Source organism: Scophthalmus maximus, chromosome 11, assembly GCF_022379125.1.
Source record: "Scophthalmus maximus strain ysfricsl-2021 chromosome 11, ASM2237912v1, whole genome shotgun sequence".
NCBI classification, from domain to species: domain Eukaryota; kingdom Metazoa; phylum Chordata; class Actinopteri; order Pleuronectiformes; family Scophthalmidae; genus Scophthalmus; species Scophthalmus maximus.
In genome coordinates, this window is record NC_061525.1 from 13,569,208 (window position 1) to 13,585,592 (window position 16,385).

General features: G+C 43.3%; 1 protein-coding gene across 3 annotated transcripts in view; it reads right to left on the reverse strand.

Moving 5' to 3' along the window:
• The window catches only part of LOC118299662 (Down syndrome cell adhesion molecule-like protein 1 homolog), an 89,936-nt gene that overhangs the window by 28,909 nt on the left and 44,642 nt on the right, over positions 1–16,385 (reverse strand). For 2 of the 3 annotated variants that reach the window (XM_035623561.2, XM_035623560.2), the window contains exons 4-9: positions 7,353–7,499; positions 6,547–6,825; positions 5,001–5,276; positions 4,471–4,770; positions 1,359–1,501; positions 537–666 (exon numbers count right to left, since the gene is read on the reverse strand). In XM_035623561.2, coding sequence (XP_035479454.1) covers positions 537–666; positions 1,359–1,501; positions 4,471–4,770; positions 5,001–5,276; positions 6,547–6,825; positions 7,353–7,499 — 1,275 coding nt within the window. Of the gene's footprint in view, positions 1–536; positions 667–1,358; positions 1,502–4,470; positions 4,771–5,000; positions 5,277–6,546; positions 6,826–7,352; positions 7,500–16,385 lie in introns of those variants that run through there. The other variant, XR_007031715.1, reaches the window with a different exon arrangement.

The window sequence follows — 16,385 nt, forward strand, 5'->3', positions numbered from 1 at the left end:
CACACACACACACACACACACACACACACACACACACACACACACACACACACACACACTCTTATCTTATACAATAGCACTCCTGCTCTATGTAATTGCTGAGTGGTTGAGAGAACACACTAGGCCACTTCGCCCCTTAATCAGGGGTTATTAGAGGCAATGCATACAGCTTCCTTCTTCCCTCTCCCTCTGTTACAATAACACCCTCCCGCTCCAAAGCAGTCTTACTCTCTCTCCATCCCTTTTACAATCACTGTTTTACATTCATAGTTTTTCCCACTGCCTTTTATGACACACTTAAACAAAGCTAGACTCGTATGAATTACAATTCGTACAATTATTTTACACACAGCAGATTCACATTATTGACAAAAACTCAAATGCCATTACCACCACACAATAGGTGTGCTCTTGTGTTATGTAGAGACATCAACAGCTATATGCAGCCATAAACTCCCGAAAATGTCCAGAAAATGGGGTCGGGACAAAGTTATCAGTTAAAAAAAAATCCCCCAAAAATCCACCCTGCGACTGACCTTTGACAGTGACATAAACCGTCTGCGTGATGAACAGCTGTGGCTGGATGAGCACGCTGCAGACGTAGGCTCCCTCATCCATCCCCTTCTGAACATCGCTGAGCTTCAGAGTCCCATTCTCATACACCACCTGAACAGACATCAGCAGTGTTACATGCAGAGATGCGGAGTGCTTGCTCTTCTTATTCCTTTAAAGGGCTGCGAATTTGAACTGAGGTCTAAGATCAAAACTTACTCAACACTGATGCAAAAAGAAGTCCCCTTGATTTGATTTGTGCTTTCATAGCAAAACATGAAGTAATACAACATACAATACAACAAAACTTAATAGATAATACTGTAGAGGTCAGCGGCCAATACCATTTTGTATCTAACAGCAATACTCTTTAGCTTTGGTTTGTATAAACATGAGAGCATAAATGTCTAATACCTTTGTTATGTGAAATTATCAGGTGAATTATTTCATGAAATTTAAATTTTGTATTTCTGAAAAATGCAATTTGTTATTTAAAAAGATTTTTTGCTCTATAATCATTACCTATTGGCTTCGAATGATTTTGAGGAAAGAAAGTAAAACTACACCATAACTTAATCTAGTGCATTTTGATTTTTTTGTGCATAATTCAGTTTAAAAATAGTAATAACACCTTAGAATTAAGGTCAAGATCTACCAAATGAGCTTTCAAACTAAATTCTATATACAGGAAGTACAGCATAGGATAGGATTCTACATGTACATAATGTAAGTTCATGTTATACATTGAAGTATGAAAAATAAGTTCTGGGCTTATTATCTTTGAGCAGAGGAGCAGGAGACCCCACCTGGCGATGGTTATCAGGCAGCAGAAGTCCCTCCTTGTACCAGTTGATTGAGTAATAAGGGTACCCAATCACCCGGCAGTTTATGAAAGTGTTTCTTCCTGCCACTGCGGTGATATTCTTCATCGGCCGAATCCTTGGAGGACCTGGTGGCAGGGGGGTGGAGACAGGAAGAGCAAAGAAACGGAGAGAAATGGAGAGATGGGTTGACCAGAGGTAGAGAAGAGAGGGGGGAAAAAAGATCATTAGTTGATGGTGTCAGAAGCAGGTCGTGGAATTTTAGGAATTTAGGGAAGGGAGTTGGGAAGGAGGGGAGGGACAGAAGAGGAAGAAGAGCATGTAGGGGTGTATGGAGAGAGAGGTTACAATTTCTTGCTTTAATATGAAAAATAATTTTTAGTGTTTAGAGTTTTTTTTACGGAGAAGCACTTACACACTCCATTACTACCTAGATGCACCGTCTCACTCCTGCCCACCCACCCACAACTGTTTTCTGCTGAAAATCTGTTCCCAGACACATGTAGGTCTTTTGGACTTTTAAGTCTGAAGATATACATTTACATAGCAGTACCTTTACAATATTCTGGGCGGTTTTTGCCTCGCTTTGTGAAGCACTTTGTAACGGCTGTTTTGAAAGGTGCTATACGAATAAAGTTTTAGACATCAACTTGAAAATGCCCCACTTTTAAAAGTTAAAAAAGGTTAAAGGAACAAAAGTGGATGAAAAGTCTTAAAGATCTTGCCCCTGTCTCTCTGATACAGGTTATTCATGTTGCCCCTCCTATAACAGACCCTAACTAGATGTCAGACTTCAGAGCATCGACAGTATTATTGACTACAGGTCACATTGGATTAGTGATAATAATTTTATTTAATATTACTGACATCTATAGAAACATTTAATGTAACCCACAGCATGACTAATCCTAATCTAAAAAGAGAAAATAACAGACAGAGGGAAAGTGAGTGGGTGAAACAGATGACAAAAACTGAACTGACACTTTTTTAAAGAGGCTTTTAGTTTACGTGAAGGTAGCACACTTACATGCATGGGTACGCCCATGCATGACATTTCCCTGTATGGATTTTCATTCACGCCAACCTGCCACATGTGTGTTGGGTGCTGCAGGATCCTCCAGCGCGGAACTCATCGGCTTTAACAGCCCAAGATTGTGTGTCCCCATATGTGTGCTATCGCTTCTATTCACCGTGGGCCATGATACAAATGCATAGGGCATAGTGTAACTTAGTTTTTTTGTGTTATGGCAAATATGTGCACTATCCACAGTTCTGCTGAGAACTTTATTAATGTCGTGCCATGGTATTTTTGAGTGGCGCGTTGACTGTGAAATAGTGGCCAAAACAGGTAATTTGTAGATCAATTTGAGTGATGACCTAAAAACAGAAAAATATGACAGAAATAAATCTTAACTGCCTCAAGTATGTTGGTCATGTATCATTGCCAGAAGACCAGACACTGAAGGCTGTGGGCAGACGCACTATGTGTTTAGCATCGTTGGAAGACATTGGCAGCTTTCACTCAATCATCCCTCACTTCTGCTCTGACCTTCTCACCATTGTTCGTCTTGTATCTTTGTTTTTGTCTCTCCTTCCCGCCCTCCTACCCCCACCTCTCTCTCTCTCTCCTCCCTTTCTAAGCCCGTGCTGAGCTTTGAAGTCACAGCTCTGACGAGTCAAAGATGTATTATTCAGGAGGGCCGTCGCACAGACACGAACACGCGAACACGCGAGCACGCACGCACGCACGCACGCACGCACGCACGCACGCACGCACGCACGCACGCACGCACGCACGCACGCACGCACGCACGCACGCACGCACGCACGCACGCACGCACGCACACACACACACACACACACACACACACACACACACACACACACACACACACACACACACACACACACACACACACACACACACACACACACACACACACACACACACACACACACACACACACACACACACACACACACACACACACACACACACACACACACACACAGTTCCAGCACACTTGTGAATGTGTCTGTATGGCTCAGGATCTTTGCTGTTGGCTGCTCACTGAATGGGATAAGTTGAGCGTATCACATTTCAGTGAGTGGATAAGCATAGCATGTGTGTTACTACTTTTTCATGTGTGCTTACGCTCGTGTGTGTCCATGTCTGCATGCTCACTGCCTGTATTTGTGTCAGTGTGTGTTGTGTTTTTGGCTGAATATCTCTGGCAATGAGGCTCATTCTTACTCCAATGATCATTCAGGCATGTCTGCTTAGAGCAGACTCACATGTCACAACTAAACATCTCACCCAAAGACAGAAATATTAAATAAGAGAAGAGAGAGAGAGAGAGAGAGAGAGAGCGAGAGAGAGAGACAGAGACAGCGATACAGCCCTGTCCATCGGTGTCACTCCTCATCTTTGTCTCCTCTGATGACAGTGACATCACCAGTCCTGTCACCAGAGTTCACCATCACTCCCCCAGCAGACAGTGGCACTCCTCCGCTCTTCTATTTTCCATTCCTTCTCTCTCATGTAATCTATTCTTTCTCTCTTAGTCTCTGGCCATCTGTTTTTGTTCCTTCTAAAGTTACTTCTTTAATTTTCCTCACATCGCCTCCATCTCACTTCCTGTCCTTTACCCACTCTTCTCTCTCCATATGTTAAACTATAGTCTCTCTATCTTTCACATTATGTCTGCCCTCAACATGTCTATGTGTGTGTCCGTCCATGTGTTTTTTTCATGTGTTCCTATGTATGTGTGCATTCAAACAGGCACATGTGCAGAGCTACGGTAAGTCAGGCAACAGAACAGTAAGCCTGAGGAGATAGACTAAAAGAAAGAGAATGAAACAGACAACATATACGGGCCTCTGGAGAACGAAAACACCCACTGCTGCAGATAATTAACAAAAACTGTACATGAAAAGACTGAGACAGAACAAAAACAATTTAAATAAACTATGAAAAAAAAAACATGGGAAATGTAGAAATATAGAAGGATACAGGATAGGGTATGGGTCAGGGAAGGGGTAGGGGTCAGGCTATGAGAAGCCTCTGTATGACTGATATTGAAAAGTAGACAGGCACCTCTTACGTTTATGCGCGCTTGGTACTCGGCACTACCGGCCGAGTTTCGTGCGGCGCACCGATACACTCCTCCATCGCGAATCTGTGGGCTACTGACGTTGACGTGGCTGACAGTGCTGCCGTCAGAGAGCGTGTACTGGCTGGCTCGGACTCGCGACAGGTCCCGCGCCACTGGCTCGTCGTCCAGGGTCCAGGTGATGGTTGGGGGAGGTGCTCCTTTGGCGCCGCACATCAAGGAAAACGGTTCACCCGGGACCACCACCCTCTCACTGAAGGAGGCAACAATACGGGGTGTGCCATCTGAGAAACAATCACGACACAGGGTGTGAATTAGTGCGTTTGGATTTAAATCAGCACTTATGGTGGGAACATGAGAAGCTGGAACTTATTTGATAATAAAAACAAATCACTATGGAAGACTTTGCATCAGTAACAAGCATAAAGCGGCATTAAGTGTGCCAACATTCTAGGTAAATAATTACATATACATTAACTGTACTCCAACATGGTAATCCGTTTCCTGTCCTCACCTTCCAGCAGTATGATGGAGAAGTCCTGGGCAGTCTGACCCTTGCGTGTGGCAAAGCACTGGTAAGCTCCCGAGTGTCTCTTTTGTGCAGCGGAGATGAACAATGTCTCATTGTGAGCCCCCTGGATGGAAAAGTGCTGATCAGGCATGACGGGTTCTGTGTTACGGTACCAGGACACAGTGAAGTGGGGGGAACCCTGGACGGCACAGGAGAGGATGACTGTACTGCTGATCCCCGTCTTCAGATTCTTGGGAGACAAGGTGACTCGCAGTGGCTCTGGAGATAAGAAGAGAAAGACAGAGAAAGAGGGACAAGTTATACAGAAACCAATGCTGTTTGAAATGTCAAGTTACAACCTAGATATTGAAGGCACAGTACATGGAGTGTATGCAGGCTTGTCTCAGACAGTACATGGGTATTATTTGCATAACTTAATGGAAGCAATTTCAATTGCACCATGCTGTGCTTGGCCAGGCAACACATATCGCATTTTGGTGAAGTGAAATTGTGAATTAGCTGTTTGCGAGTGAGTTTGATTGTGTATGATTTGTGCGTGTATGATTTCTGTATGTGTGTGTGTGTGCGCACACATGCATGCGTGTGAAAAACGAGACAGAGGAACAGAAAGGGGAGAAAATGTCACTGAGCAATAAAGCAGCTGGTGTCAAATGCTGGAGGCTTCTGCATGTGTGTGCATGAGTGTGCATGTGTGAGTGACAGTGAATGTGAATGTGAAAGACTTTCTTTACTGTACTGTGTGTGTGTATCTCTGAATGTGTGTGTCCCCCACCTTCTGTGTCACAGGAGGTTTATGGCTAGTGCAGTGATGCGCCCAGTGCCCAGTCTGCCCAGTGTCCACTAAGGGTGAAGCCCTTTTCCCAACCACCCTCAAATTCCATCTTCTCCCCCCACCTCCACTCCATTCTGTCCCCAATGCTCTACACAAGTGTGCCATCTCCTGTCCATCTGCATCACCTCCGTACATCTCTTTGATCCATACGCACAACATTATGAAAAACTCTTTTCCTCTTTCTCTCACATCCTCAGTAAACACGACGACAGGCCTGCATGACCACTGTTCTGTTCTGTCACTGTAGCGACGCCTCAGTGGGGTATGAGAGCACAGCAGGGGAACGAGCCGTCTGTGGAGATCAAGCTCATGCTAGGCATACTCGATGGTGGGTTGGGCTGGCCTATAGGGGCACAGCCCACAGAACTTAAATGTTGTCACATATCATGCCTGTCCGTGACCTGAAATCGCATTCATTACTTGTGTCCATCTAATTCTTTTGCTCCTGCTATCTAATAGCTAATATCTTCAGAGATTTCTTCCTGTTAAAAGGGAGTTTTTTCTCTCCACCGTCGCCAAGTGCTTTGCTCATTGTGGGATTTGTTGGGTTTTCCCTGTAATATTGTAATATTGACCTCACTATGTAAAGTGCCTTGAGACAATGTATGTTGTGATATGGCGCTATACAAATAAAATTGAATTGAATTGAATTGAATTGAATATAGTCTGTTGTAGTCTCTTAAGTCCTTTACCCACCTATGACATTGAGATGACCTGTCACCTCTTTGGAGCCAAAGCTGTTGGTGACCTCACAGATGTAGTTGCCGCTGTCCTCGAGCCTCAAGTCTGAAATGGTGAGGCCAGTGATGCGCCTTGTCCAACGGGAGTCCGCAGGTAATGGCCGACCATCCTTTAGCCATCGGATGGTGGGGTTTGGGTATCCAGATGCGACGCAGGGCAGTTCCACACTGTGCCCCACCTGCACCTCACCGGACTGGAAAGTGTCCAGCACTGACGGGGTGGACTCCGTAGGGTCTGTAGGTGAAGAATCAGAGAAATTATACATTCATTTGGAATCATCCGTACTTTAAACAGATTTCTTTTAGATCCTTTTGGGAAATGCACTTATTCAGTTTCTTGCTACAAGTAAGGTGAGAGGATCAATACCCAATAAAGCTATTGGCATCAGCTGATTAGCTTATCTTTATACAAAGACAGGAAACAAGGGGAAACAGCTAGCCTGGCTCTGTCCGATGTCACAAAATCCACCTACAAAAAAGTGTCAAAATAACACATGGTTCTATACTAAGGTAAGCTAAGCTTCTCACTCGGAAGCTTTAATATAGACCATACAGACACAATGAGTGGTATCAATCTTTCTTAATTAAGCAACAGAGGAAATAATTGTTCTTACCAAAATGGTGGACTAATCTCTCAAGATCAAAAACCTAAATCTCCATCTACTTCTTCAATATACTATATTGCACAAAATAACTGTGAAAGACAAGCCTCCAAAACTCCTATTTGCATTGCATTAGTGGAAATGGTAGTTTGTTGCATACCCATAACAGAGAGCCTGGCTCCATTGCTCTGGCGAGTCTCTCCACTGTACTTGTGCTTTGTGATGCAGCGGTAGGTAGACAGAGCATCTTCCTTCTGCACTTCTGAGATATACAGAGCGCCGAATGAGGTCAGGAAGAAACGGTTACCTGTGGTGGACAGGAGAAAGAAAGCATGTAGAGGAGGATATGTTAGTCACCATATTTGGATAACAAATGTGCCATATCATTTGCACGTAAGATGTTTTTGCATTTGGCTGGGTTCCTCAGAATCACACATTTCAGCCCTACATTCTCAGGGCTAAGGTTATCGATCAAATATTCCAGCCAATGATCATTGTTGATTTTGCTAAATCATTGCATTTTAATGTGATTTTATCTGTTTCTTCCCAATGCTTTTAATGTTTTGTGTAAAGCACTTTGAATTGACTTGTTGGAATGTGCTATACAAATAATCTTGCCCTGCCAAACAAAATTTGCTGCAGAGTGAAGTAAAAATATACCTCAGATACTATATGTGCTGACTTTGAACTAAAGCAGACACCAGAATCTCCACCATAAGACCCACTCAACAAAACTTGAGTGTGAATTTTAAAGATTAACCACTGAAACTAGTGAAGATGAAGGATAACAAATGGAGGACTACAAGTCACGTGTCTTTAAATGGCCAGCCACAGCACTTAGGTGAACCCGTGGGAGCTTTTAACATACTCTGTCCCATCCATCTAGTCTGATGTACACAATGAGGAGAAAGAGAGAAGAGAGTTATTGTAGGTGTTAATAAATGATGAGTCTGTGTGTTATGGTAACAGCAGATTAGTGTCATTTTCATTTCACATCAGTGACTGCTTGGTCTGCCTCTGATTTATCTTCATGTCAATAGCAAGAGTATGTGTATGTGGTGTGCGTGTGTGTGTGTGTGTGAGTGAGAGAGAGAGAGGAGAAAGCGATAGAAGGAAAAGAGACGAGGAGAGTGAGTTTCAGTGTTTGATTCTTTCCGCTTCTCTGAATCTTTTTGTATTCCCTTCCCCCAAAGGGTTTTGGACCGAGTGCACTTCAGAGTTTGTAGTAGATTGCAGATTGTCTGCTTATGCGAATGCCATTCCAGTGTGTGTGTGTGTGTGTGTGTGTGTGTGTGTGTGTGTGTGTGTGTGTGTGTGAGAGAGAGAGAGAATGAGATAACATGCTGGCTGTTGTTTGGTGTACATGATGTTTCAATGTCTTCTTGCAGTGTTTACATGAGAGAGCTTGAGTAAAACGCAGGTCAACAGTGGAATTCTGGAAATGCGTAAAAAGCACACACACATCTTTGTGCAATAGGTCAGACTACTCACAGCACAGAAAAAAAATTCTGAAACATGTTGGGTGCTAGCTGTTACATTTGTAAAATTGAGTGTGAAAACTTCACAAACAGATTTTCTCAATTCTTTGGTTTACAAAATGTGTATTGTTTAATATGTGTGTTCATCTGTACACAATTATCCATGTAGGTATGTAAAATGTCAATTCCCCTTTTTTCTCTGTGTGCATGTGTGCATGCTTGTGTGCGTGCGTGCAATCAATGAACATGAATAGGAATGTGTATGCAAGTATGAATAAATAAGCTTTTGTGCGTGAGAGTGTGTCTCCTGCCACAATGTGAGCAACGACAATCGATGCATTTTATGGCTGCACAGCTCCATCCAAAGGAGATTTATTAAAACGGAGAGGACTTGCCTGGCTCATTGCCACACACACACACACACACACACACACACACACACACACACACACACACACACACACACACACACACACACACACACACACACACACACACACACACACACACACACACACACACACACACACACACACACACACACACGCTCTATCACTCTAACAAGACTGAGAGGTGAACAAGAGTGAAACTTTACCTCTTGTGTCAAACTTTTTTTTGCTAAAAAATATTATTATCCTCCTTTCATCAATGAATCTTTTTTGTAATCAACCCAATTCTTTTTTAAGTGAGAAGACATTTGCAATTTCACAGAATCAAATAAAATATCTTGAAATTGTGGAACAAGTATGTCAACATCAACTGAGGCATGGTCACAAATGGTCACAAATGGTAGAAATATTTTCCAATGATTAGAGCTATCATCACACTCTTTATGTCAAAACATCAGCTGCTGCTCCGTATTAAAATCTGTCACTATTATCGTGTGCTCCCTTGCTGTATTTGACTTGACTGACCAGCTTTCAGAGATTTAGTCCGCAGCATTTTGTATCGAAAATAGCTCCTTTGAGATCTGAGCCCATGCTGATATTTTTAGAGGGAGCATCTGCATATTACACAGAACAGTAAAATATAAGAGGCAAAGCAGTATCTGTATTCATGTGACTGTGCCAGGGTTTTCAGATTTCTGGATATATATCCATAGATACATACATTTCAGTCTGTGCATCTGCAAGCATATGTGAAAGTTCACACGCGTGTTTTCATGGGAGTCAGACTGTTGTGCTGAGTGCTAAGCGACGTAAGCTGTAATTTCCGAGTCTGCCCTTTTGTTCCAACCTGGGTATTAAGCCTTACAGGATAATATGCACTTGGTGAGTAGAACCCTGTATAACACACTGCTACACCCTGTCACAACATGCCTGGAGAGAGAAAGACAGACCAGAGGGGACGGAGGGGGGTAGGAGGGTGGAGTGGTGGGCAGAGTAAGAAATCCGGAGATGGTTAAGAACAGAGAAAAAGAAAGTGGTGGTTGTGAAGGAAACTTACTTCATCATTCCTCCCAACATTTCCCCCTCTCTTGGTCAGAGTTATTGAAGGCTACAGCAAAGAGTTTGGTATTTCCATCATCAATTAATTGGCTGAATGTTTTCATAATCTATATTAATTTTTTTTTAAATCTTAGATTAATCTTAATAGGAAAATGTATTATGTCCATTACAGCTTTGGATTTTCTTTTTGGCACCACAATGGTGAGTTTGGTAATGCAACTCAACTAAATTAATCCCCCCCCAAAAAAAATTATTTTACACTATTGATACATTTGTTTGACAATACATAAGCATAGATTGACAAATTAGAACAGGTACAATTGATTTATTTGTATTCATGAATTTCCAGTATGCTAAAAAACTTTTCAAAATTAAACCAAAAATTAAAAAAACAAGCAAAAAGACTTTAACTGTATAAAAACCCTTATTTTTCATAAAAGTTGTCATAGAAAATGTATAGTACCTTTTATATTCCAAATAGTGGTATATCTGGGAAGCCTTAATTACCTGAATTATAGGATTTTTTTTTCATATTATAATAATTTTTCTTCCCTGACTTTTGACCGCTTCCCCCCCACACACTGGTGCTCTTTCTACCTGATATTTAATTCCAAGTCACTACCTGGCCTCCAGCTGTCTGTGGTGATGTGACACCTAAAACAGCAGAGAGGGCGCAGGCAGCGATAGATGGAGGCAGTGGAGGAGAGGACGGGGCTGACCCTACAGGGAGGAGGACGGCAGATGGAGATTGATGGAGGGAGAGATAGGGTGATAAAGACAAACATGCCGTTGGGAGTGACAGAGGAGGGAGCGAGAGGGATGAGGGGCCTGCAGGCCTGAGAGCCACACGTGTAAAAACAATTCTTCTCCGTCTTTCTCCATCTCCCTTTCTCTCTCTCTCTCTCTCTTTCTCCCCTTGCAAGCCTTTCCTTGTGGGAGAGGAGATCAATTCTCGTCTAGTCGGCCTACGCCTCAAGGAGTTTGTTGTTGTTATTGTTGTTGGTGTGTGTGTGTGTGTGTGTGTGTGTGTGTGTGTGTGTGTGTGTGTGTGTGTGTGTGTGTGTGTGTGTGTGTGTGTGTGTGTGTGTGTGTGTGTGTGTGTGTGTGTGTACGTATGGGCTTCTGTGTCTGAGTTTTTGCTGTGGGAGACAGGGTGAGAATTTTTTAGGTCTATCCCACACCCAGGGGAGGCACACAATCCCTTCACTTCCTCTTTATCTCCCGACCCTTTTCTACCCTATTTTGCGCCTGCTTTTTTTTTGACATCTACTCTCCATCCCTGATCTCTTTTCCTCCAGTCTCCTCTCTGCCCTCTACCTCTTTCTATATCTGTCTTCTCCCCTCCTAGTCTGTTGCCCCTCTTCCCTTTCTCTTTCAGGGGGGTCTGTAAGTAATGGAATCAGTTCAGCTGATCAGCCTAAGGCAGGAAGTCAAGCCAAGTGCAGAGTGAATCTGCTGCTGCTGCTGCTGTGTGCGTGCGTGTGCGTGTGTGTGTGTGTGTGCGTGTCAGAATTTCCACAGACAGATACATACATGCAAATAATGAGAGCGAGAGACAGGAAGGGGGGGATGGGGAGGAACAATGAAAAACGGATTAGGGAGCCCTGGAGCATCACTCGTCTTCCCCAAAGTTCCTCCAGAGAGAGGACACCCCTCTTCTTTGAAATAGGTGGGCGATACAGAGAGGAAGGGGAGAAGAGAAGGAGGAGGAGAGAAAAAAAATTGAGGCAGAAGATGAAGGGATGCTGGAACGGCGCAGCTAAATATGGCATCACAATATATGGCTGCTGTTTTTGACAAATTATCATCAAAAAGGAGGGAAATGAATAGTAACATGAGCGATCATTATGAGGAAAGCAATGAGAAGATAAAATGATAAAGTTAATGTAGGAATGCTGGAGCCACTAGGGAGGCTGAGGAGGAGATGAAAAGATCAGACGGGCAAGAAACACAAAGAAAGTAACTGAGAAAAGATATACATATTTTTAGATGTTGGCAATACTGCAAAGAAAAAGGAAAGCGGGTGAAAGCAAGAAAGCGAGCGATTCGGGGAAAAGCAAGGGAGGAAATGGCGTAGGTGAGGGGGTTTGTTCTTGGTGCTGCCATGCAAATGAAGGCGGCGCTGCAGCAATGCTAACTAACAGCAATTCACACTGTTGGACTCATCACTTATTAATGCTCTACAGCTCCCTCCTCCCTACCTCTATCACTCCCTCCCATCTCTCTCTCTCTCTCCCCCTCTCTTTACCCATTCCCCTCTCCCCTGCTCTCGCCAGGATCTCTCTTTTTTTGTTCGCTCTCTCGCTCGCTGTTGCTAGGGCCCATGCACTCACGTGACAACAGCTGGGTAGGGGGCGCTGCGGTGACACGCCGCGGCGTGAGCAAGTGTGCGATTCATGTGTGCTTTGCGTGTACGAGTGTATGCTTTGTGTGCGACAGAGTACCCTTCATTAGAGGTAAAAACGGAATCAGCCATTTAAATGATGGCGATGGAGATCAGAGGAGAGGAACTGCTGAATGGATGTGTAATTGCCTCACAGGCGATGGGCCACAGAGGAGCTCAACACATCTCTGTGCATAATAATGTCACTTTATTTTTCTCGTGCTTTTTAACAAAAACTTTTTTACACTCGTAATTTGTCTCGCGATCTGCACTCCCACTGTCTCCCAATCCATGTGTGCAGAGTGCACTCAACAAATTGTGTGTGTGTGTGTGTGTGTGTGTGTGTGTGTGTGTGTGTGTGTGTGCGTGTGTGTGTGTGTGTGCATGTGTGTGTGTGTGTTTGTGTGTGTGTCTGTGTTTTGGTGCAGAGCCTCTTCACCCCAGGGTGTCAAAGCATTGAGCAGACACTGGAGTACACCTACACATCCCTTATTTATTCTTCTTCCCCTTATCCTGATTCAACTTTTCATTTCTGCCTTTCATCTCTTTTTACACTTTGTCTTTCCATTCACTGTGTCTCCTTCTACCCTGTATCATTACAATGCAATTTTTCTTTCACTGATTTAGACCCTCACACACATAGGTTGTCCCACGTTCTGCAGGGGAAATGAAAGTGCTGTCACAGCTGCCACGACAAAAGTGAAACAAAATCCTCATTAATTTCCCACAGGTTTTACATTATGTTGCCATTATTATGTCCTTTATTCCCGTGGGCCACTGAAACTTAAAGAACAAGTAGACTTGACACTCTTGAATTCTGTTTTTTCCACGTGCAAACACACAAAACCAAATGTCTTCAAATGGTGTCAAAAGGGGTGTAGCAGCATGCAAAATGTTAAGCTGCACTTGTTAATAAAAGTCACTTATTTTCTCATTTAAATATCCAGACTAATCTGCCCTTTACCAGCTAGTTATGAGTCAGTGTAAACAATATTTGTTAAATAATTCCACCTCAAAAGCAGTAAACGCAATTCATCTACTCTTTGTCCATCATCCATTTAATGCACTGAGAAAAGCGGAGCAGTACAGTACAATCCCGAAAATATTTCATTATGAAATCTATGTGCATAAATTGCACAGTTATTCACAAAAAAGTACAAAATAAGTGAGGTAGTCAGGAGTCACAGTCTAGTGCAGATCAGCACCATGGACAGTAACATTACAAAATATTCAGGAATACTGGCAAACGCAGGACCTTGGACACCTCAACATATGTGTCTCAACGGTACAATGGTTGTCAAAACTCTGTGTGTGTGTGTGTGTGTGTGTTTGTTTCAGGGTAATGTTAGCTACAGTGGATACTGTGCCAGAGTAATAAAATAGTAATGTGGCATATGGCCCAGTGCTGCTTCTCAGCCTACCAGCAGTCAGTCACCTCCCGGTACCAGAGACGTACAGTAAATGAGAATCTAACGCAGCTCAACATAGTGGATGTATTTTTGAATGGTAGATATAGTGTGACAGATACACCATTTAATACAAGTGTGCAACAGTCGATTACATGGATTCACAGACGTGCAGTAAATAGTCAAAGGCTGAAGAAACCTTCAAAGGACCCAAATCAGGATCAGTTAAGGCTACAGCGATACATCACAGACATGAGTTAATTTCCTTTTTTTTTCAATATATTCAGCCAACAATAACAATTATGGCTATGCAGTTTGAAACTATTTTCATATCTTTATGTCTCCACAAGTACGAGGACATGGGGACTGAATATCAATTATTTGTTACCTCACCCAAAGAGGTGATGATTCTGCCCCATCTGTTTGTTTGTCAGCGGGATTTTTGCAAAAAAATACCATACCAATTTTTGTTGTTGCCATTCTGGCTTACTAGTCTTAAATTCATCAACTCTGCCTCAGCTGATGAGCACCATTTTACAGAAATGTACAAATGCCCATTTGCAAAAATTGTATAAAAGCATTATATAAAGGACTGTTCTATCAAATAGTGAACAGGTAAAGAAGGTGGTTTTCACAATGCAAAATGATGAAAGGGGTCAGTCGTCATTCCTCACTCCCTCCTCCTCCTCTGCGTCCCCCAGCTAATCTATTTGATAATTACCAAGGGCCGAGTATGGCTGATTTCAGGGAGGCACTGGGAAGGCCTACATAAAATTTCATTTGAGCTGCTCATACTGTATCTAAGCACCGTTCCTGCATAAAACATTCTCTCACACACACACACACACACACACACACACACACACACACACACACACACACACACACACACACACACACACACACACACACACACACACACACACACACACACACACACACACACACACACACACACACACACACACACTGTATAAGACATGTAATGTACAACTGTGAGTCCATTCAGGCCCAACATGTAATTAACACCCTCACCCTACCACCACACACATCTAGGGGCACGAGTGTGTGCATACATGTGCACCAGTGCATACATGCATGTCTGTGTGTGCAGGGTCAGAAAGGTGGCCAGGGGTGAAGGATAATAAAGATTGGATTCTAATAAAATGTTCTCATCCTCCTAAATCCCCCCCCCCCTCCCTGCCCTCTCCCCCTACCTGCCATATTAACACCACCATTACAAGGGCAGATGAATGAAAATGAAGAGAACCGTGGTGTGATTCCCTGAGTGTCAAATCAATACACTCTCCTCCTCCTCTCTTCCACTCCCGCCTTCGAGCCCGCCCTCTCTCCCTTCTTCCCTTTCTTTGCTGCTATCATTTTCCTATTCTCCTCTCCTCTGTTAATTTGAAGAATTGGCATGTGTTTGACAAACGGAAATCTACACCTGGCTACAATAGCATTCACACTCTCGCTCTCTCTCTCTCTCTCTCTCTAGTATGAAATGAATGACGCTTGCTCCCATCTCCTCTCTATTCACATTCAAAGTAGTCCATAGTAGTTAAGTGCTACTGAGTACAAGCCAGACACAGAGAGCCACAAGGACAGCGTATTACTGCCACTTTCTTTGACTCAATCAGAGACAAAAGCTTGCGTAAGAACTGGGAAGAGGTTAAGTCAAAACAACAGAGGAAGGTTAATAAAGAGGAGCGGTGTGAATTTCATAGACAGTCTTTTCTCTCTCTTTAGTGCAGGACACACGCAGCTACCAGAGGCAGAATAACTGAAAAGGAAACGCTGATAGACATTCATTCTGCTCGTCCCTCTCTACACGTGTTCCTGTTTTTCAGTCGCAACCCTTGACCTTCTCATTCTCATTTCCTTCCCTGTTCTGTCTGTTATCCGGGTCCAGTGTGATGCAGTGATCTGAGGATGGGTACGCACAGGACTAAATCACTCATTAAAAAGGCATGCTTCACCATCAAATGCCAGCTGCCACCCCCCACCCCCATACAACACCATCACCACGTCTCCTGTTTTCTTTGTCTTTCCCTCTCTCGGTATCTATCTGTTTCTTCCGCTCCTCTGTTCTCTGCCTCTATCTCTCTCCCTGCTGCTGTCTCTCCGTTTCTCTTTCTATATCTGTTGTTAGAAGGTGACACCCTGTACACCCACACACACCCTCATCCTCTCAAAACAACTCATGCTTGAGACTACAGAGAGAGAAAAGAGGAAAAAGAAAAACAAATGGAAAAATACACTCATCCAAACCCCCAAAAAAGGGGAAATCTTATAATCTGTCTGTAGTTTTTTTGTTCTTTTTTATCACCAGCCCACTCACCCATGTCTCCATCTCTACCTTTCCCTCTGAAATAGTTGAAGGCCTCTACCATGCTTAAGCAACCCTAATTGGAATGGCCATAAATATTCAAACAGCAAGATGGTGGCAGGATGAATGTCTGGATAAAGAGATGAAGA